We start from the raw sequence: 24,077 nt of genomic DNA, 5'->3' as shown, positions 1-24,077 counted from the left end.
AAATCACAATAAAATATAGTAATCTATATATTTTATGTCTCTATTATTTTACTTTTAAAAGAGATGTACCTATTATAAATATTACCCAGTTACCTATTGATGCACCATTTGTAGAGAGAGTACTCAATATAGTGAATGATATTTTGTATTTACTAAATGCATTATTTTAACATTACACTGTAAACGTACATGTATCACCGTATTAGAAAAATATAGTTCTTGTGAACTACCAATGAGTGAAGTATTAGTAAACATTAACTAACAATTTATTATAATAGTTCATAAAAGAAAAACATTTATAGCATGTTCTCCTAACCCAATAATACTCAATACCCAACCAGAACCTTAACCTTAACCTTAACCTAACACTGTACTAATACTGCAATGAGAATTAGTTGACATGTACAGTAGCTGCAAAGTTACTTATCATCAGTATGATGTCTATCAATATAAAGTGTAGCCGTTAACTGTATACAGTATTTTCAGGTTCTTAGCATTTTTACATTCTGTTACAATTATAAATTATTATGTTCACAAATCAGCAGCTGCCATATTGTCACCGCACAGCTGACAGGTGCGCAAAATGGCCGCTGACATTTTTCTTCCCTTTCACTCTCTTGTCGAGGTGGATGGTGAAAACAGATAGCGTGTGCGAGTGTGTGTGTGTGTGTGTGTGTGTGTGAGTGGAGGTGGGTGGTAATGAAAGACTAAGTGAATGGAGGGCCATGTCTGGTTCACAGGTTTTTTATTTCTTACTTGTTTGAAGGGGAGGGTTCAGAGTGACTAGGTGTTAATTGACAAACGGCAGACTGAACTGCTCCGTGGTTGAACAGGGTGGACAGGAGGGGTGTAAGAGGTATGGTGGTGGTAACACGTGACTAAAGACATCTACATCCGACCCCTGAATTCACCCCTGACAAAGAAGCAACAGACAGACTTCGGCGAGACCATATCGAAGCAGGCCCTCGTCCTAACACACACACACACACACACGATACCCGCCCCAGAGGACACCCTATTACATGTGTTCGCAGAGCCCTTTGATTATTTTTATCTGCAACAGGAAGCACCCCTCTAATAATAAACCCTCAGATCCCGGCGATGACAGATCCCAATTAGAGCTGAATGAACGACGAGACATGAAGGGAAGACGAGGGATGTTCTCTGCTCGAAACAAGAAATGGAGAATGATTAGAGCTTTTTCAGACAGGAAACACAGCAGATGACGCGGGAAACCAGGAAAGACTTGGTTGAGTGGCAGATGAAAAAATGAGAAAAGAGCGAGATGTTGTTATGCGTGTATGCAGAACACTGATTAATTGTATCGTGTCTATGCGATGGGAAAGGAAGAGAGTTAATGACGCAGCTTTCTGATTGGACATCCCGCTTGCATGCATGCACGTGACACGCCTTTTCCGTCAAACATCCTCCTGCCATTTCGCTGGCATTGTAATATGAACTAGATAAAAATACAACCTCGTGTTTTTATCCATGTGTGTGCCTTTTGCAACAGGTTATTTTCAAGTATTCATGAACAAAGCATTGTTAAGATTCAACACAATCTCACGGCAAATCTAATCTTAACAGTTTCCATGCAGTATGCTCAGTATGATCTGCTTTTGCATGCTAGGTTTTGGGGTGGGGTTTCATTCTTGGTTTTTTACGTGAAACATTTTAATATGATTCACATCCATTCATACAAAAATGCCGACAACACAAACAAGCAGTTGGTTGAGTTTTAAGATGACATGTTAAAACACATAAACAGAGCAATTATGTTTACTGTCTTTAGAAGTCAAACGATTAAATGGCTTATCCAATATGTATTTGTTTGTGTTTCCACTTGGTCACATGACCAACAAAGACGCACCTGTAGGTCAAAGTAGGTGATGTATGTCTCAGAGCATCTTTTCCTATTTTGACTTGTTTCTCCAGTTTCATTTTCTGCAAATGAATGTAAATAAAAAAATTTGAACTTTGGAAGAAATATTGTTTGTAGTTCACAGAATTAAACAAAAATTTTAATTTTACCTACCTACATACATTAAGCTGTATATACAGTATATTATACTTCAACAAATAAATCTGTTAAATAAACCTGTGTTTTTGATACAGGTGTCTATATGAGGATTATTGGTATGGAAGGAATTTTTCCACCCGGCCCAATTCAACCATGCATACATGGGGTGAACACACTTAGACATACTCAAAAACACTCTACACACCCCAACCAAACCAAGACTGACAGACAACCCCCAAATAGCAAACACCTGGACTTCACACATACACACACACGCATATATATAAGCTCATGAGGGAAGCTTTGGGCTCAGTAGAAACATCAAACATCAGAAACTAGAGAGAAGAGACCAGCTGGAATACACAACTCAACAGTGCAGCCAGCCGAAGGGACGATGTGGGGGATCATGTGTTAGAGAGAGAGAGAGAGAGAGAGAGAGAGAGAGAGAGAGAGAGAGAGAGAGAGAGAGAATTAACTGTTTACCTACAGCTGTCAATCACACAAGAGTCTATCCACAAGCTTTTATCAGTCATTAAATGGAGGGTTTATCCAAAATCCATTTACAAGTTGTTCAAAACCTGCTGAATACAAAGAAAGATATTTGTAAGAATGTTGGCAACTGACAACCATAGTAGAAACATTTTAATGGTAGTCAAATGTGCCCTAGAACTGTTTGCAAAATATCTCTTTTTGTGTTAAACAGAATATTGTAATGACAAAAAAAAACACTGAGAAATGTGACTTGTTTTCTGCTAAAAATACTTATTTACAGGTTTTAATTGACCTGCAGATTAATAAATTATGACATTTTTTTATGAGCTATACCTTTAAGCACCAATAAAAACAACAACAGATTAGAGACACAGATGACATGCCTATCTACAGTGCTTATTCAGATGTGTGCATGACTGCATGCTCTCCTTGAGCTGTGTGTATGTAGGACAGTGTGGCAGTGGGATATCACAGCTGGCAGAGATCTGAGAAAAGCTTTTGGTGTGTCTAAATCTAATCCAAAAGTGAAGAGAGAGAGAGAGAGAGAGAGAGAGAGAGAGAGAGAGAATATAATAGATATGAGTGCAGATAATTGCAGTCCTATCAATCAATGAACTCTCATGAACCTAACACTTGTCCTTGGGGCACACCATCTAATTTGACAGTGTATTTTTAAGTTATTTCTAAAATCGATAAAGAGAACTGCAGACCGGAAGAGTAAGAGCTTAAATAGTGAGGAAGTTAAAAGTGTTGGTTCAGTAAGCGGACAGAAACTTCCATGCTGGTATTCGTGAGAGAATCAGATTTCTGTGAAAAACGTTGGTGTCAGGGGAATTAAGGAAGTCAGAAATAATTTATAGTGTATCTGTTTATACAAGGAAAAACATAATATTTAAAACTGCAAAATATGATGCATTGTTTTACAGAAGAAGTGGATGTACACGTTTTCATTTTCAGAAACGGAGCAATGTCTTTACATGCCAGGTGTGGGAGCCCTGACGCAATGGAATGTCTACCAGTCTTGGTGTGGAGTGAAAACTGCCATTTGGCATGTATGTGTGTGTGTGTGTGTGTGTGTGTGTGTGCAGTGTTTGTAAATGTGATACCACAGCGCTGTGTCATTCCAAAAGGCAGTGTTAAGGTGTCATTATACAAATAGCTTCCACAGCATCAACCCTAGGTGATGACTGAAATCCATTTTTCATTATTAGCACAGACCACCTGACACATTATCTGTAATTAGCGTCAGAGATAGTATTTCACCATGTTATCTTTAAATTAATGATTTAAGATCAAATTATTGCACTGATGTTTACATTATCAGAAGTCAATGTTTGTATAACACCCTCATCTATCAGTCAGCCGAGTAAACCAGCCTACCTGATAAAGAACAGAAAACAACTCATTCAGAACTGTACATTTGACCAAGTATACAGTAAATCCAGGGGTACTATGGATGAGTGTTGATTATACTATAGATTATAATTTAATAGTCGAAAACATCCTGCATGTGTTATTCTACACTATTAACATAATATAGTTTTAAGTATTGCTAATAGTAAAAGTAATAGTAAATGTTAATTAAAGGGATAGTTCACCCAAAAATGAAAATCCGGTCATCATATACACACCCTCAGATTGTTCCAAATTTCTTTTCACCCCAAAAAAATAACCAAAAAGTTTTCATTCCCCATTGGCTCCCGTAGTATTTATTTTCCCTACTATGGCAGTAAATGTGGAATGAGACCTGTTTGGTTACTGACGTTCTTCCAAATATTTTCCTTTCTGTTTAGCAGAACAATTTTTTTATTTTGGGGTGAACTACCCCTTTAATAGTAATGTTAATTGCCATAAGCAAGTCGTTCTTTGTAAGCTTATATCATCATGGTTACAAATTGTTGAGCCGACCGTCTTGACAACATGCAAAAAAGCAGATAGAGAGTCACCTCTACCCATACTTTTACCTTTATAAAGTTTGATATGTTATTGTTACCTGATGGGCTTTAAAACAAAGCATTATCATTTTGTAAAATAATTTTAATAAAAATGCGGAAACTTGCAACGCCGTTGGCTTGATGATGAGCTGTATTGACAGTAGCAACATCACATTCATGTCTTGTGTAATGTCACATCACTCCGACACCCAGACATTCGATGTCTATTTTAATGAGACAGTTTACTTTTTATATGTTTGTGTGTGCATTCTGCATTGGGGAATGTTCAGTATGTTTAAACACGTGGGTGTGGGTTAGAGACGATGTTTATGTGTGTATGCGTGTATGCGTGTGCGTGTGTTTGTGTGGCAGGACAGTACGCTGATTCAGCTGTAGGTTATTGTCGCACTGTGATTCTCCCTTACTGAGAAAATATTGTGGTACATCTGTTCACACTTAGCCTTGCCACACACACACACACACACACACACACACACACACACACACACACTGGGAAAGATTAGAGATCAGATGAGAATCTTTGAAATACCATAGTGTTTTATCTTAAAGAGCTTAGAAATTATGATCCTAATAAACGTAAACATCACCGAATGTCAACACAGCCAAATAAACACACTGCGCTATAAAAAGCGTTCATTTGGTATCGTAAGGATATGACCCTGTTGATAATTCATTCAAGGTTATTATAAATATTATACGTAACAGACAATATTACGCGTTTGGCAAAATAAATGCTTGATTTCGTTACAAAACACAGATTACCCGTCAAAACATTTATAAAGAGCATTTGTAACACACACAAGCACACATTTACTGATTATAATCACTGTAATTGCTCTGTAAAAACACACACACACAAACCCAGGAGCTCTTCATGAAAACCATTCCTGCCTTTGGGGTGTCAATCTACAAAGCAAACTCGACAGGAATCTAACACACCTGTATTTCGGTTATTCATTCATACGTCACTCAAACATTCAAGCTTTAATGTTTTATTTGAAAATAAGCACACACACAAATGTGTCATGCCAGAATGACCCTCTTTATTTCTGATCTGGTAACTGTATCTGCAGTGACCCCTTCAACCTTTCCAAACCTCACCCCCTGCCATCACACACACACCGCCGGGCCGAGCCCAGCCCCTTATTTGTTCAGTATGCAGGACTAATTTTTCGCGTGTAGCGAGTGGACAAGTTGTGCGGCTGACCGAGCTCAACCCTCGGCTTACCTTATGGAGTTAGTTACTGTCACACACAGTTCAACTCTGACACGACCAATCCAATCATGCGCTGGGAGAAAGAGAGAAAGAGAGAGATTGCTTGAAGGGCTCCAGTGTCTTTCCAGCCAGTGTCTCACCCCCGTTTAAAGCTCTGATCCTTATCGTAATTAATTCAATAAACCTGCAATGTGCCGCCAACCTCTTAGCCCCTCTGTCAGACATGGACTCGGATAGACTTTCACCATTCCTGTGTGTGTGTGCGTCCGTGTGGTGTGCCTCATATACAGAGATCTGCACTCTGTTTATGCGTTTAGCGTCTTTGCAATTGTATCCGAGTGTGTAACTGTAATTGTATCAGGCGTGTGTTTGTACGTGTGTATTAATGTCAGGGATTATCAGGAACACACTTAGCACAAACTGCAATGGCGCAATATGTTTTAGAGTAAAATGACGTATGTGCGTTTGCGTTAATAACTTAATAAAAAAAAAAACGTTTCTAACATTCAAATTGTTTTATGCTTAAAAGATGGCAACTACTATGAGAGTGCTCCCAGTCATGTCCTGAGACTGGCAAATGGATTCATGGATTTTCCTAATGAAAATCCTACACGTTATATTGATTCACAATTTAAGGTAGCTACAGTATATAGCTTGTAGCTATATAGTCTACTGTAAACTAGGGTTGTCCCGATACCGATACTAATATTTCTGAAGCATACCATAAAATAAAATGAATTCATACAGGGCTAGTACAGCTGCAAGATACAAACCCAGGAATCGGCTCAGTACTCGATATCAGCCGATACCCTGAGCACAGATATCGGAATCGGTATCGGGAAGGGAAAAGGTTATCGGAAAATCTCTTCTGTAAGACTGTCTAATTCTTTTAAAGAAAAATGTCAGATTGTGTAAAGGAGATGCAAAAATGTATTTGGCTTACCGGGGATAAAACTATCGGTTGTTTACCTTCACTACTTTGTGACATTTAGTTTACGTGTGGGCGGTGTTGGGTAATAAAAAAGTAATTCACTACTAGTTATTAATTACAAATCCAATATTATATTGCTGTACAAATGACTCTCTCCAAAAGGTATTGAATTACTTATTACTAATTACTTTCTATATCCTATAGCAACCTTTATTCGTTTTAAGTGATTCAAGGATAGACATGAAACATTTAATTAAATAATATAAAAAACTACAAAAAGTACTCTTGTTAACTGACTGAAGTATTACAAATGTGAGGAAAGATACATCAATACGTGCATTTTAAAGTTAGACTTTGAATTTTAATGTCAATTCCAGTATTGTATACGTAGTATTTGGATCAATTACATTAACTGTAATTGAAGTAACTGTAATTAAATTACGGAAGAGTAATTCCTCACTTTACTTTTTTAAAGGGAAAAGTCTTTAAATTACAGTAACTGTTAACACTGCGTGTGGGGCTGCATTATTGTTTTCTCTAATAATCAAATTAATTTCTATGAATAACACTGTATATTAATTCTTATGAATTAGGGACCTCATAAAATACTGGCTGCATAAACTATGCATAAGAATAAAACATTCAAGAAAGTTTTTATATTTCTTGCAAAATGTTACAGTGTAAAAATGTGAAATCGGTTGGTACGGTTTTCACATTGGTATCTAACCTGTGATGTCCAAACACAGTGGTTTACCATTTCTGTCTATTTAACCCAGTATTTCACATCCATTGCTGAGTGATGCTCCGGTAACCAGACTCAGCAGCACCTGGCTTCAAGCGCACGCTTCGCACAGGTAACCCAATACTCGGACGGCATTAACTATCTCAAGGAAATCAGGCAAAACAGATGTATGTAGATCACTTCATGGCCACACCAAAAACCATTAGCTACAATAATATCAATATTGTCAGTGTAAACAGACTAAATGTCATCGTAAGGATTTAAAATAATTGAAAAGATGATACGGCGGACGACAGAACGAAAGCACCACCATGTTATGTTATGTTTTGGTAGGAGGTTGTAATATATTGTGTAGGTCGTGTGGATAAAGACCAGAGGCAGATTTGCTCAGATCTCAACAGGGCTTATGGATGTTTTCAGGTTTTGTAGGGCCGTCCAAACCGTGTCTGCGTGGTATGTGTCTCAAAGCAAGTTGGTATTTAAAGGCGTTTCCATTGAAGCCCATCTTTACTTGTAATTTCAAACATTTTACCAGGAGATGATTGAAACGTTGCTTTATTACAATGGTTATTTTCTTTTCAACAGCTACTACCAAATACAATTTACCCTCTTTTGAGAAGTATCAGCCTACTTATGTATTACGTAGCCAACCCAAGATTTGTACACAAGTGTTAAAAATGTGCAAATTAACTCTCACAGTGTATAAACTGTATAATCCACACTTTGAGGTGTGGATTATATATACACTTTGAGTGTTAATTTCACATAAAATTGTACATTTTTGTAAGGTTCTCATGTACGAATTCATCCAAATTTTCCGTCAGGTAAAATATTTAAATTCCTGTTAGATCAGGCTAAGACGTTGCAAGAGTTATACGAACTCACCTTACACGATGTAATATGTTTCACCATCAGGATATCAGTAGAGATTATGGAAATCAAATCATCACGTGAACACGAACTGGAATCATATGCAGGTGTAATGTGATGTCGCCGCCCTGCGATCACCACTCATTAAATTTAAGAGCGTGTCACACTTTTTGCCACTGACCCTCTGGCCCCGTTGGGGGTCGAAGTGACCGGCGGCTGGTTGAGGTGGGGAAAGGTTTTTTTGGGGTAGGGGTGCTGTGCACTCAGGATATTTGACCAGAATTTGCCCTCCTCTGCACCCCCACCTCCTCATTCCCTCTGTTCCCCTTTAGATCAGTGAAATTGGATCAAGATGACACCAATAATTGACTCAAGCTGCAGTCGCGCTCAGACCAAACGATCCATATCTGAGTCTTTTCGTAACTGGTGTCCGTGTTCTCAACGCTGCATCGTGGCTCCAAGGCGCCCCGTTTACATTGGCTCGGCACACCGATCCTTTCAGCACGATCCCCTCGGAGAGTCTTCACGCCATGACATCATGAGAAGGACGGCGAGGTTACAATTTTCCCAAATGTATGGGAAATTATCCCACCGTCCTTTAATCACAGTTAGATTTAGCGTCAGAATTTTTTTTAATGATCGGTAGAGATGTCTGAGAATGCCTTTGACAGCATTTTAAAAAGTACACATTTAAAAGCAATATATGCATTCATATCAATGGATTTTCATGATTTATGACTAACATAAATGTAAAAAAAAATATTAGATTAGATTATTTATTTATTCATTGTAAATACCGTGTTAGTTTGTGGTACATTTTTCTCAATGAGTGTAACACAAGTGCGGTGTCCTGTCTCTCCGACCAAGAACTGAGATTGTCGTAGATCTGATCAAAGAATGATAAAACAGAGTTCATGCAGTCTGTATAGATCAGGCTGACAGTTCTTGAAATATTTTTCCTCCTCTAATGAGTCATTTCAGGCCCTCGTGATTCCAAGAAAAATGTTGTAATGAACGTAAATTTAACCATAACAAAGAGTGAAGCCGATATAAACACACACGTATCGCCTCTGATAAGTGAAAGTAAATGTGCAGTCTTAACTAGCAAGGATTTGTTTATTTTAGTTTCACATCTAGACTACTGAAAGACACACACAGCACTGATTAAGAACTACTTAATACAAACAGTTCGTGGTATTTGGATAAGAATAGTTGTCACACTTCTCTCATTGTAGGTTCGATTCCTGCATAGTCGCATTGCTTAAATTCTCAACTTCTAAAGCAATTGAGCGTTATTTAGGGGACAAAATCGACAACAATTATTTTAATTTAAGTGGATTTAATTAGATTATGATAGAATTATGTCTGAACTCCACATATGGAGGCCTAAACAAAGAATATGTGCAGTTAGAAATTACACTACTGAGATGTAGATAAGAAACATGTGTCTTTTGTTGCTTTTGTTTTGGATGCTGTATCATTGAAATAAAGTAAAGTCCTCTTTTATCACACAGCTCGATCTGTGAGAATCATTAGCACACAACTAACTAATAATTACGCACACACATTTTATGTTAAAAATATCACGGTTAATATGTAGCACAAATTAAATGCAATAAAAGTTTACTTCTACTATGTATGTTCTACTTATTTATAACTTGTTTCTGTTGGACACAAAATTAGATATTTTTAGGAATTTAGGAAAGCAAACATTTCTGGGGCACCATCAACTTCTAATTTTGCCTACTAGTGAGTCATGTCTCAGAACCTAAATATTGCTCACATTCTTCCAAATATCTTTCTCTGTGTTCATCAAAATAAAGATATGTATGTACACAGGCAAATCTTGTTTTCCGGTACAGATCAAGTGACAGCCATTATATCTCGTAATGTGATGTGTCATTGGCTCTCGTGACGGATTGCATCATGATGTCTAAACAAGATCTGACTGTGTGCGTTGCTTTCATGAATATCGTCAGATAAAGTCATATCTTGGCTTCAGTTCAGAAGGTTTGCGACGCAAGTTTTCATTAGTATATACAGTTTTTGGTCAATTCATGCAATCAATAACTGTGACTGTACTTTCTTTCTTCCACAGAGCACAAAAGAAGACATTTTGAAGAATGCTGTTAACAGCCCCTCATCCACTTGCATTGGTTACAATAGAAGTGAATGGGGGGCTGTGCTGTTACCCAAACAAATATTAAACATCTTCTTTTGTGCTCTGCAGAAGAAAGGAAGTCAAACAGGTTTGACATAACAAAAGGGTAAATAAACGATGACAGAATTTTCATTTTTGAAGGTGAAGTAGTCTTTTAATTCAATGATTTTTGGTTGTGTTAAATCAAGTAAGAAAAAAAAACACAAAAAAGGAACAGATGGAAATCGGTTTATATATACCTATTTAAATGGATGTAGTGCCCGTGATGTCACCCATAGGTTTGTGACAAGCAATTTTGAAGCCTAAAGTGGGCGGAGCCAGCGGACTCCATCTTGGTAGCGCTTCACTGCACGCGTCACTCCCGGTTAACCAAAAATGGGAAAAAAGGTTATTTATTCCGATTTTAAAGGCTTAAGAAAATTGAACCGGATGAGAAAATGTCACCCTTCTCACAGTTGACACGAAGGGCAAATAATTTTTTGAACCAGGCTGTAAACGTGTTTTTTTCTGGGCATTTAAACATGGGGCTCAATGGGATTCTGCTCTGTTTTGGAGCCAGTCTCTAGCGGCCAGTCGATGAATTGCAGTTTAAGTCTCTTGTTGGTTTCACGAGAGAACCCGGAAGGTTGCCGCTCGGGGACAATTCAATTCATCTTCCTTTCAATTTATTATGACCTTTAAAACAATGGCAGTGTTGCCTTGTGGAGAGTGTGAATAATTGCCAAATGCACAGCATCCCCATGTAGAAACATTGGGCCACGGTTGTCCTTCTCACATTATTTTGTACTCCTCCGTTTACACTTTTATCGCTTTTATCAAATTTAGGTTAGGAGCATCTGCTAAAATCTTAAATGTAAACAATCTCTGTGGTCTGCCCCAAGATCTCTTTCCAGGCGCTCCCTGAACACCTCCTTTGTACCTGCTGATGATAAAATGTTCATATGCTATACTAACATAAGCAACTTATATATGTCTCCATGCACGTTTACCTCTGTTAAAGAAGAAAAATAAACGGTGGTTAGGAAAACACACTTTTTTACAAACATGAATAAAAGACCAGAGAAGGAAAAGAACGGGATGAAGGTCTCCTCCACACAGCTGTCTTATTATCAGTGTGTGTGTGTGTGTCTTTGTGTGGTAGAAGTACAGTCCGAGCTTATCTTCAGGGTCACTGTGCACTGCTGAGATCCAGCTGTTGTGTGTGTGTGAGAACAATCTCTATGATCAGGAGTGCTCAGAAACAATGACACAAGAGGAGCAGGTACTCTCTACAGATTCATCTGCCTTAGAAAGTAATGCAAGGTATGAATGAAACGAAGCTATCCAGCCCGTTCTCTCGAGGGGATCTCTTCCCTAAACACCTCCACTGGAGGGCGCCCTGGATGCACCCTAACCCGATGCCCCGATCCACCTCAGCTGGCTCCTTTCAATATGGAGGAGAAGCGGCACTATTCCAAGTGTCGATCTGGCTTTTTCCTTCATTACCAGACGGCAACCTTCCGATCTGTCTCGTGAAGCCAACACGGAAGAGAATAAAACTGCAATTGATCGACTGACCCCTAGAGTTTTCACAGTTTAACACAGACATGACAACAATGTTGTTTTCAAACATTTGCACTTTGAAACACATTTTCAAAGGTTTGCATTTTCAAGATTCAAGATTTTGTTTGTCACATACACAGTTATATAGAGATTGTGCAACCGGTCAGCTTTTTATCATTGCCCCAAAACACCGTGTTCGTGCAAACGAACAGCCAAAACGCATAAAACGTTGTCCGTTTTTAGTCGAAAACGGCTTACCCAAGACCCAAACCATTACGGCTATGAGCTTAAACCTCACATTAACTGCAAACTCACATCTTATCGGTTGATTTAATGCAGGGTTTAGAAAATGAGTCATTATGGCCCAGTTTCAGAGACACCGTATAGCTTAAGCCAGGACTATGCCTTAGTTGAATTAAGATATTTATGTCGCTTTTATAAAAATGCCTTAGAAGTACGCACCCCGGTGCGCATATGTCAGGAACGAGCTTTAAAGCTGGTACTCTTTTCTATAGTTCAGTCACTGGGTGAGGTGAACACGTGTTGGCAGCCAATCGTGCGTATAGTGTCCGTTTAGGTTTAAACTAATAATTTAAATTATTTAACACCTTTCTAGATTTTTAAATGAATGATAATGATCATCAACGACTGTATTCCACCTCCATTTACGCTGGGTCCTTGCGTGTTAGTTCATTTCCACAACGGATGACTGGGATAAACATGGTTTTTCCGCAGCCTCTAACTGGTCTGAGAGAACGAGAAAGCATTAAAACAAGGTCTATATATAGTCTCTCTAATTCATCATCCAAATATACTCCTTTAAAGTGCTTTCCCGTATTGTGTTCATCCTGATTGCAGTCTTCCTACTGTCTGAGTGTGTGTGTGTGTGTACGTGTGAGGGAATGTCTGAATAACAATGACCAAAAATTTGACATCTTTTCCCGAAGTGGGCTAAAATTCCAAAATGAAATCAATTGTGTAGTCAGTGGTTCTCAACAGGGCGAGCATGGCCGATAAAGGGGTCCCAACTGAGTCTCAAGGGGGCCTGAAGATGACTAATATTTAAAATGATTTAACAAATAAAGTTTTTTAAATTAATTTAAAGCACTAAAATATTGTACAGTGTAGACATTTTGAGTTTTTGTGAGTGGGAGCGCGACTTTTGAATATTGTTGTAAGGGGCCTAAGAGTCAAAAAGGTTAAGAACACCATGCTCTATTGTAATAAACACTATCTTTTAAAGAGATACTCCTCCCGAAAACTAATACTCTGCCATGAATCACTCTACCCCAATGTTGTTCCAAACCTAAACATTTCTTTGTTCTGCTGAACGGAGAAAAATATATTTGGAAGAATGTTAGCAACTGATATTTCTGGGACATCATTGACTACCATAGTCGCAAAGATTTAACTGGTAGTCAAAGTTGCCACAGAACGGATTGCTTTAATAAATTAAATAATTAATACAAGAATTTTTCCTACTGAAGTCAGGAACATTTTTCTGAATATCCTTCTATGTGTTCATCAGAACAAAGACTTTTATACAGGTTTGGAAACCATAAGTGTGGGTAAATGATGACAGAAGTTTCATTTTTGGGTGGAGTGCATATGCAGACAAGCTAAGGTTTTCACCATCTGATGTCGATATTTAGTGGTTTAAACATTAATGTGAGGCGTTAGTATTAGATTTAGATTAATGTGATTTACTTGTAATAGTTTGTTCAAAGATAAATGAACGTTAAACATTTACAAGTCTTTACCTTTACGGACGTTATAAAATTGTTATAAAATAACAATCTGGGAAAAAGAAGGATATCTGGTTCATAGAATGCTTTATTATTTTAAAGTTTCTTCAGTAAAGATAAAGACTTGTTAATGTTTAATGTTCATTTATCTTTGAACAAACTATTGCAACTAAATTACATAAATCAATTCTGTAAATTCTAGAGATATTTTTACATGACAGTGTTATGGTTTCAGATTGATCATGTCCATAAATGTTTCACGTTCCTCTTTAATGGGCACATGAAATATAGAAACTATTTTATGTTCTATGAAGTGCTTTCTCCATTTTTAGGGTACAATCGCTTTTGATTTGTGCATTTAATTCACATAAATCCTACAAAGCACAACATGTTGTCTCTCAAAAACACACCCTTTTTGTCAAATCTATAATACATCTAAAATGGTGTAAAAAAATTATCCTGTTGTTAAAATCTGATACCTTGACAGCCCTGGTTTAGTATGTAAAAATCTAATATAACATTGCCATTTAAAGGCCATTTAAAGTGTACACGGCAAAAATAATTCCACCTTATTCAAACTTTAAAACTACATTTATAATTTAATAAATTATATTTAAATTAGAATTTATTAAAAATCTAGTTGTATTTCATATATCATCATTTAAAATTCGAGTTTACATTTTAAGGCAACTTTTTAACTAAAGTATTACTTTTCCTACAGTGTTTTACCATAACTTTCCATTCTATACATTTTCTCAATAATATCAATAAAAGACACTACACACATTAATTATTATATTATATAAGAGACACTCAAGGTGAGAAAGAGTCGATAATATGAAGGATGAAATGGAAAGCAGAAAAATAAAAAAACAACTGTGTTAAAATGGGTGTGATGACGAAAAACAAGAAAGAACACGGGAGAGCAATTCCGCAAGAGAGCAGTCAGGTTTAGTGTCACTGTGCCCTTTTCCAACCTCTCCTTCGTTTCCCTCCCACTGAACTGAGAAATACCAATGCTTCAGTCCTTGAAGCCTTATTACTGCCCCTGAGAGTGCGCACGCACACACACACGCACACAGACCTTTCCGTTTTACCCTTCCGTGAACCCTCCATTTTCTGGCTGGTGTGTAGGAACCAAAATAAACATACATTGAATTAGTCTTCATATACAATAAGTGTGCATACACATGTAATCACACACTCCCCGTGCAGTCGGCAATCCTGGGTCAAGCTCTCACCTTCCTGGACACACAGAACACACATAGAAGCTGTACTGTACAAGTGAGATACTGAGATAATGATATTTACTAAAGCCCCTGAAAACAAACCTGTTAACCTGGGAACTAGGAATGCTCATAAAAGGACAAAAAGGCGTCGCTTCACTTTTGATTGTGTAAACATATTGTGGTATATTTTTATTTTGGTACAATACGTTCTGACTAATCTAGATTCTTTAAGAATTATATAAAAAAACTACAATTATGAGATCAGTTCTGTGTGTGTGTGTGTGTGTGTCTGGTATGGAGACAGCTGTTGCTTGTTGAAAGGGTAAACCAGTCTTGCCTCTGGTGACTAGGACTATTAACACACACACACACATGCGTGCGCACACACACACACATAGGTAATCTTACTGCAAAAAGGACCAGATTATGACACATCACTAGCTCAGGAGATTTACTTTCCATCTAGGAAACTGTACGATCACAAAAGAAATCACTCCAAAATATTGAGCTTGGAGGTGAAAATAAAATGAGAAAATATGCAGTATTCAATTCAATTCAATTTTTTTTTTATAATACGCTTTAGCTCCAAAGCAGCTTTACAGGGGAAAATAAGAAAAACACACTACATGAATAGTATAAGTATAAATTACATTTTTACAAACCTGTCTGGAAAGTGTTAAAAAGTAGTGCATGGATATAAAACTTGCAATGCGAGGGTGCTGGAAAACAGATGAATCATCACATGTTGTTCCTGTGTACTGCACAGAGCTGATGTTAAAGCTTTTCATGGCTTTAAAAGTGTAATGTACACTATCTGTATGATAAAGTCCAGGGTCAGCTGATGTGACTTGAAGAAGTGTGTTTGGGTACTAGCTGAGATCAGACACTGTTAACCTCTTGCGCCATCTACTGGTAAATGTATTTACATTTATTATTTATTTACTAAAAGAAAAAGGCAGTGAATGCGGTAAATAATAATAATAACAATCTTAAGGACAGTTTGAGTAAAACATATCTGGATGTAATGCGCACAGTCAGGCAAGTTCTTTGGCATAAAGCTTATTCAGTGTACATGAAATGTACATTAGCTGTTTATTAAGGACACGCGCATTCTGTCATCATTTCAGTTTTTATTTGAATAAACCAGAAAAAACGAAGCTCTCCAGTTTACGCGTGCTCGTGGGGCGGACTTGCCCTATCAAATATGGCGGCGATCATGCTATGCACGTATGCACGTAGAAGTGTCCGCCATCTTGGAACAGTCCACTGACGCCGGTCACCGTTGACTAGAATGCCCCAACACTGCGCAGCCGTGGCTGTGTAATCCACGGGGATTTAAATAGCCGAATTTGATAACTTTACGTTCCAATACGGCGGATTACCAACGTTTATCGGCCCATAGAAACAGATGCTAATGCGGCATGTAGTTATTTATGATGCTGCGATTTGCGGTTCCCTAAGGTGAAAGTTCAGCTACGGATGGTGACGTCATTCCAACATGGCAGCCTTCGGTGTAGCGCGGTGTGTGTGGAGGTCTCACTGTTGTGTTAAAGTCGTGGATCAAAATGCCCGAATGCTTTTGCGGGTTACAAGAAGATTGCTGTGCGTGTCAGCACCAGACATCAGTGAGTACACAGAGATGCTAACACTGCGCAATCTGCAGTTGCATTATAACGGTGTTGCGTTGACCTTGTGCGTTCAGTGTTTGTAACTTACCCCTTAATATTAAACGTGATTATTTTAATGAAAGAAATGAGACCAGAAAGCTTAAGCATTGAAAACAAGATCTGACGTGTTTAAAAGCATGCATTAACAATCTCATTGCCGTAATTGCCTTAAACGCTTCTTATTCACTTTAATAAATGACTCTTTTTAATGAAAATCGTAAATGCAACATTTGGTAAAACTACCTGTTACAGTATTAATAAATGCTGTTGTGTAAAGAGTTTGACAAAATAATAAACCATTATCGATTGACTGACATTCACCATAGCATGCTTTCCAATTTGGGTATTTATGCATAAATTATTCCAAAGTATTATGCTATAGCGTCTTTGTCATCTTATTGTGTCAGTACTGACATTGCAGAAGTCTTGACAGCTGTATTGATCACGTTTTATTTTTCCTGTCCAGGTTCAACGAATGTTCCTAGAACTCAATTTACAGATCCAGAGGTTCAAGATATTCTGACCAAAATCACAGGTTTGGATCTGCAGAAAGTCTTCCGGCCCTTGAAACAGCAGCTAAAGCCACCTAAGTACAAACTCATGACAGATGCTGAATTAGAGGAGGTGAGGTATATTTTATCGAATGTGGGACAGGATTCTGAACTGGAAACATTCACAATGGGATGGATGTGTTGGTGTTTTATTCCGAGATTTATATTGGTGTTGTATGTTTATCCAGCATGTGCATTGACATGCTTGTGTTTGATGGGTGTTTTGTTATTGTGGGTGTATAGGCAGTGCAAAAAGCAGATGGGGAGGCGAAACTGTTGCTCAAGATGCCTCCGGTCCTGCCTGAGCGAAAGCCCATTAACGACGTGATTTCTGAAGATCAGATACTGGAGGGCATGGATGCTGCCAAATATGTTTTCACCGACATCAACTTTAACATCCCACATCGAGTAAGAAAGACAAGCATCTGTGTCTGAATCATTTGATATGTGTTTTTAATGGTCCAACCCAGTGGTTCTCAAACTGGGCGCCGTGGCCCCCTGGGGGACCCGAAGACGGTTCCGAGGGGGGCTCACATATTTTTTTGGCATTTTAGAAATATAGACATTTTCTGCAATCAAACGTCAGAAAAACAAGACCAAATAATTGATGTTTTGGCATTGTAAATTGAATATGTCTTAAGTTTAAAATGATAAGTCTTTATTTGGGGGGGGGAGCGGGCAACACAGTACGTAATCATTTAAAAAAAAAAGTAAAGTGCTTTTCCGGAAAAACAGCGAATTTGTTTTCCGAAGGACATCTGTGATTTGAGACCTAAGAATGTCTTGTTCTCATTGTCGCTCCGCTTTTTCTCTCGCATCACTTTAAAGGAACGCTTCATTGTCGTGAGAGAGCCCAGTGGAACACTGAGAAAAGCATCATGGGAAGAACGAGACCGGATCGTACAAGTTTATTTCCCCAAAGAGGGTCGCAAGCTTACGCCTCTTCCCATATTTCAAGAAGAGAATCTCAAGGTACGTCTGAAAATCAAGAGGTTTCGGCAGTTTCCAAACGTGCAGAGCGTGACTACTGTCTTTTCGCGCAGATGCTCTTTGAACAGGATCGACATGAGGACGTCCTAAACTATTGCATTGTCCAGTTTGAGCCAGACTCTGCAGAATTTATACGGGTGAGTTTGTCACTGACATAAGGGCTTTTCAGATTTGCTTAAGCCCAGGTTATCCTCATTCTGAACCCCGCGTTTAACCCCATGTAGAGCATCCTTTCAAACTTGAAATTTAGAAGCGGGGCTATGAAACCCCCTTTTGTACGTTAAATCGTAGAGGTTGCAATAGAAGAAGTGCTATAACAAGTTACCACAAGGCAAGACGATACCTGTTGGGAGAGAAAAATTTAATAGTTTTTTTTATATAAGCAGAAATTTGTGGATATTTCTCTTAAACGCATCGATTTGTGTCAGAATGCCTTTATTAAAGATAGGGTATCATCATGTAGGAATTGTTTTCTTATTTCTTGGCTTTCTATGTAAGTAGATGGATAGGTGTAAGATAAAGATGGATATTTGAAGCGTTCATTTAGCATAATCAAAATAAAAAATAATTTTATCGCTCATTTAAAATATGTTGGCGCATGGATGAACGTGGTGTTATAGTTACCACAAATCCCTGCCAAGAATTTGTCAAAACATTTTCTTTCAGTGACTTGTGATGGTGTTGTTTCATGTCTTCTGCGATTAGGTGCACACGTTGACCTATGAGGACATTGAAAAGCATGGGAAATACGATATCCTAAGATCCACTCGGTTCTTCGGAGGTTTGACCTGGCATCTGGTCAACGGCAAGCGAATCGACGGACTTCTTGTAGACATGCTGCAAAGAGACCTGTGAGTGTGTTTGGAGAATACATTCAGGCTAAATACATTTGTATTGTATTTAATACAACATCAAATACAATACAACATAAGCATACCAATTACTGCAGAATTATTTTTCCCGCTTACTGAAAATTATAATAAAATCGGTTTTACAAATTTGTGTTTCTTAACAAGAGATGCACGGGTAGGCCAATTGACATGTTAAAATCAGTATTAACCAATAAATCCTATTCCTATTGCAAACCTGTATGACTTTTTCAGTTGAACTCTAAAGGAGCTCAGAGGCAGAAGGTTTGTGTTCACTTGAAATATATGTTAAATAAAGAGCCAGGTCTACATTCCTTAAATTGTCTTTTGCGTTCCAAGAAAGAAAGTCAAGATTCATTGTAATTAAACCCAGAACATTCCTTGACAGAACATTAAAATATGTGAAACTGATAGCGATGAAAATGTGTTGGATTTCAAGTTAAATTGTGATTGTTCCGACATGCAGAGGTCTAGCTGTTGACATGTGATGTTATTGTTACAGAATGCAAGATGCCGTGGGCTTGGTGTTTTTGTTTAATCTGGTTCATCCTCAGAGCGAATCTGCACGTCACGCCCAAACTCAACAGGCTACTGACCTGGACCTTCTCAAGGTAAACGCGCACACGTCAAGTTGCATGACATGATTTGTAGGCAAATTTACACATTCACTACTTCGATGCAGCTCCCGAAAACCAGTTGCTGCTTGCTTGCCTTTCAACTGGTTATCTTTTCTGGAGCTTACTGGCCTGAATCTATTTCTTGGTTGTATATTGCAATTTGGACTGTCAATGGTTTGAACTAATGAAATGCTATCAACCTCCATTATATGTTTTTAAACAGTCAAACACACACAAACCCCAGGCTGTAACCTCTCCTGGAAGGCTAACCAGAGCGTCCATTCATTGACAAACATCCCGGTAGCTCTGGGTGTGAACTGTGCGCAGCTCTCATCACGCATTTGATGTCCGTTTAGAAATTCTCACAGAAAAACACATGGCTTCACAGAGAACTTCACTCAGACGTGCTTTTGACAGCTCTTGAAACAGGGAAGAAGAGGTCAGGCAAGGGATACATCACTTCCCATTAGCCTGTGTTTTGACCTCTGACCCACGTGAGGTCGTCATTCAGAGAGAGTGGGGTGAAGTAAAGTCTTGAGTTGTGGGCTGCCGTCAGTAATCTGGCAGGGATGCGAGTGACCGAATTAGATGTGTGTAAAAGGAAGTTTGAAAACACGTTAGACTTTGCATGGGGCCGCAGTTTAGTCACGCTTCCTGCTTGGGCTCACTTCAGTCATGCGTCACATTGACCCTTTAACTCTGTGAAACAGGAAGTTAAAGTTCACGTATGAGGGTAAACTTTTCTACATTTGACATGGAGTTCATGGAATAATTAGGTTAAAAATGTATGTGGTACCGTGATAGTATGGTATCAGTTTGAAAATGACCATAAAAATGATGATGGGAGAATTTCATATTGGGCTAGTTCATGCAAAAATTTAAATTCTGTCACCATTTACTCATTTTGATGTTGTTTCAAACCTGTATGACTGACTTTCTTCTTCAGAACACAAAAGGAGATATTTTGAATAATGTTGGTAACTGATCAACGGCGGTAAAGATTCACTTCTACCCTTACGAAATGTAACCATGGTTAAAGACTAGTAACAATGTTTGCTGACACTTTATTTTACACGTTACACGTATTTACAATACATTATGCATAATTAAATGTAACTACCCCTAAACCACAACCTAATCCTAACCCTGTAGTAAGTACATAATTATTATTACTCCGTACTTAAATGTATAACTACACTATAACACGGGACCTGTAAAATAAAGTGTAACACAATGTTTTTTGGTGTATTGATTACTATTGGCAAAACCACGGTTTTACTACAGTAACCATGGTTAAATCATGTTTTTTTAACTATGGTTAATTTTGTATGGATACAAAACCAATGCAAGTGAATGGGTACTATCGTTATTCGCTTACCAGCATATTTCAAATGATCTTCTTTTGTCTTCTGTAGATGCAAAAAGAAAGTCATGCAGGTTTGAAGTGACAACAACAGGTTGAGTAAATGATGAAAGAATTTTAGGATGAACTGTACCTTTAATGCATTTATGTTCTTTAGTGTTTACATTGAACTAGGAAAGTCTAGTGTGACTGCATGTTGATTCAGTGTTTTTTAATCATGCCCAATCTGTGTTCATTTGTCTTTAATTGGACAATTTATATTTGGCTCCTTTTTACTATATTCCTGCTTCCCACTGGAGAGATGAGAGTACTTATTTTTGTAGGCTAACCCTGATGCAAGCGCCGCGCTGGCTCCCTTGACCGAAGCCTTTACATTTTTCCCATAGATTTTTAAAAAAGATCTAAAAAAATAAGCTCTGTGATTAACAAATTCACTGATTAGTAATTACTCCGGGAATAAATACGCGTCTACGTTTTAAGAGATTTTTTTGCCCATGTTGCATCATTTGTGGGCTTTATATGCGCGATGATGTCTAACGTCCCGTTTTAAGACACAATGAGGCTTTAAAAAATCAGTAGTGGGTTAGAAAGGGTGTGTTTTATAACATAGAATAAAACTTGAAAATGTAGTTTTACCAAAGACTTTATTTCAGGCGATTTACTATAAACCCATAAACTCTGGGGCGATGGAACCGGAAGTTCTCGCTTCCTGGTTTTGCATACAAAAATACGTCATCTCTGACGTCTATCAGTTTCTGATGTATTCTTTCTCTTTTTCCCCAATATCTAGATTTATGGCGAGAATGAGTCCCATCGAGCTGGATTCATCGAGCTGGCTGTGCAAACGTATGAGCAGACCAAATCTCTGAGTACTTCATAAACACGGACATTAAACAGATACAACTTTTCTCAACAATAAGCCATTACTTACGGAAGTGTATACCAATGTAGTACCAAATGTTGTCAAGCTGTAAAACATGGTCTGTTTTTGTACATAATAAATACATATTTATAAAAATATTGCATCTTTTGTTTTCCTCATTAACTTGACATTTCACTCAGCTATACAGTATTTGTCAGATGCGTTTCGGCTACAGAATTAATCCCAACAGTGATGTGACCACAGTCTGTCATGAAGTGCAAGCCCAAAAAAGTGTGTCTTATGCCACCTTTACACGTGCGTTTTGAAAAGTTTTACGTACACTTGACGGCGTTATCAAAACGTTCTGCATTTACACAGATCCAGGAAAACTGATAAAATGCTGTAGTATGTACGCCAGGCCAGTGGAATGGCGATGTTGTGTAAAGAAACAGGACCTGCCCATGACGTCATCGTATTCAGAAAGTTCAGTCTTGCAGTTTACATGGAAATGAAAACGGTTTTCAAATGTTTGTGTTTTAACTAGACAACAGAATAAGATTTTTTGTTTTTCGACTTGTGAACAATGCGAAAGAAACAGTGCTCAAATGTAATCAAGTTTTATGGGGTCCCCACCACAATACTTTTTTTGGTGGGGTGGAGTTTAGTCTGGCAATATACAATTTATAAAAAAGAAATCATATTTGATCATAATATGCATAACTATATATTCTTTATTTAAAGCCAGGCTTACATAAAAGAACAGGGTTCTTTTACTGTATTTTGGATCAAATCAATGCAGACTTGCTGAACAGAAATTACTTTTAAACAGTAGTGTTTGTCCAACAGAATAATACTAGCATTATTTGCCAATGTAATATTTACTTTTTTCCCTAAAAACAACTGGGTGATTGACACTCTGTGATAATGTATTTTCCAAAAGACTTGTTAAAATGCAAGGAACTAGTTTATTAGATATTAAAAATACAAAGTGAGTTAGTGTTATGGGGATTTTTCAACGATTTCTGTGCAGTTTACATAGTCCCTTGCTGCAATCTACTGGACGTAACTGTTATGAGTGAGTCTGTCAGTCAGCAGACCATTCAACCATTTCAGTCCAAAAGTCTGCTTTATTCAGAACTGTCAATCTGATCAATATCAATCATAGGTACAGTGGGTACGGAAAGTATTCAGACCCCCTACATTTTTCCACTCTTTGTTATATTGCAGCCATTTGCTAAAATCATTTGTTCATTTTTTTTCTCATTAATGTACACACAGCTACCCATATTGACAGAAAAACACAGAATTATTGACATTTTTGCAGATTTATTAAAAAGGACACTGAAATATCACCTAAATTTAAGGTGGTCTGAATACTTTCCGTACCCACTGTATATCAAGAGTGAATACCACATTTATATGCTGATGTAACTACAGAAACTTTGCAGCGTTTCTAGCCTGAAAAACAAGTTTTATCACGTTCTGAATGGATTATATATAGCACAGAAACCGCACAACTAGCACTCCCTTTATAATGAATCAAAGCTGTCACTCATCTTCATCAAGATCTCTAGCACCCAATCCAGGCCTAACAATAATCTACACAAGGAATACAAAAGCCCCGACATGGAGTTGATAAATAATAGTGAAAAGATAAAGACAGAGAGAAAATTACCAATCAAAAAAATAGAAGCTTCCTCTTTGTGACTGCGAGTAGAGGTTTATATTCTCAATTTTTTAGCTGAAGTTAGCTTCAATCAAGCAGTCATGTCAACGATGTCCTGCACTTAGCGGTCTTTAGACATGGGACGGGGCGTTTATATTATAAAAACACTAGCCCTTAAACAAACTTAATATAAATGATTGTCAATTATTAATTTTCCAATTCCATTGCACAAATTTTTCATTCATATTTTTACACAAATAAAAATATCTGAGCGGCCCCCCTAAATCTATTTTTTACTTATGTTTCTAATGACTTATGGGGGTCCCGGATCCCCCCAGTCCCCCTTTAATTCGAGCCCTGGAAGGAAATCACATTGTATTAATCGCTAGATAACAACCTCCGAAGATGGCGGCGCCCACCCCAACGTGCCGTGAATTAAAAGCCCTTTATTGTTCTGTTATTGTTATTTTATTTGGAGACGTGATGCTCCCCTCACCCAAGAGGATCATATCCCGTGTTTGAGATGCGTCTCCAGCTCCTCCATCTTCCACACTAGGCTCCTCAACCTCCAGGATGGAAAGAAGCATCC

The 24,077-nt window shown here is 37.9% G+C and overlaps 1 protein-coding gene across 1 annotated transcript; it reads left to right on the top strand.

Moving 5' to 3' along the window:
• Positions 1–16,153: 16,153 nt before the first annotated feature.
• On the top strand, positions 16,154–21,973 carry mrps22 (mitochondrial ribosomal protein S22). Its single transcript, XM_079481064.1, has 8 exons — positions 16,154–16,528; positions 17,037–17,194; positions 17,365–17,529; positions 17,950–18,093; positions 18,165–18,248; positions 18,817–18,962; positions 19,483–19,591; positions 21,751–21,973. The coding sequence occupies exons 1-8, from the start codon at positions 16,402–16,404 to the stop codon at positions 21,838–21,840; spliced, it is 1,023 nt and encodes a 340-aa protein (XP_079337190.1). The 5' UTR covers positions 16,154–16,401; the 3' UTR covers positions 21,841–21,973.
• The last annotated feature ends 2,104 nt before the right edge of the window (positions 21,974–24,077 follow it).

The sequence above is a fragment of the Barbatula barbatula genome (genome assembly GCF_947034865.1).
Source record: "Barbatula barbatula genome assembly, chromosome: 19".
NCBI lineage: Eukaryota > Metazoa > Chordata > Actinopteri > Cypriniformes > Nemacheilidae > Barbatula > Barbatula barbatula.
Note: the sequence above shows the minus strand (reverse complement) of the source record. Positions and strands in the feature narration are given on the sequence as shown.

Bases quoted from the DNA above. Each gene is read 5' to 3' on its own strand.
- mrps22 (XM_079481064.1), top strand. From the start codon at position 16,402: ATGGCAGCCTTCGGTGTAGCGCGGTGTGTGTGGAGGTCTCACTGTTGT. The intron at 17,530-17,949 runs GTAAGAAAGACA...ATCACTTTAAAG, and splicing joins ACTTTAACATCCCACATCGA to GAACGCTTCATTGTCGTGAG. The intron at 19,592-21,750 runs GTAAACGCGCAC...CCCAATATCTAG, and splicing joins CTGACCTGGACCTTCTCAAG to ATTTATGGCGAGAATGAGTC.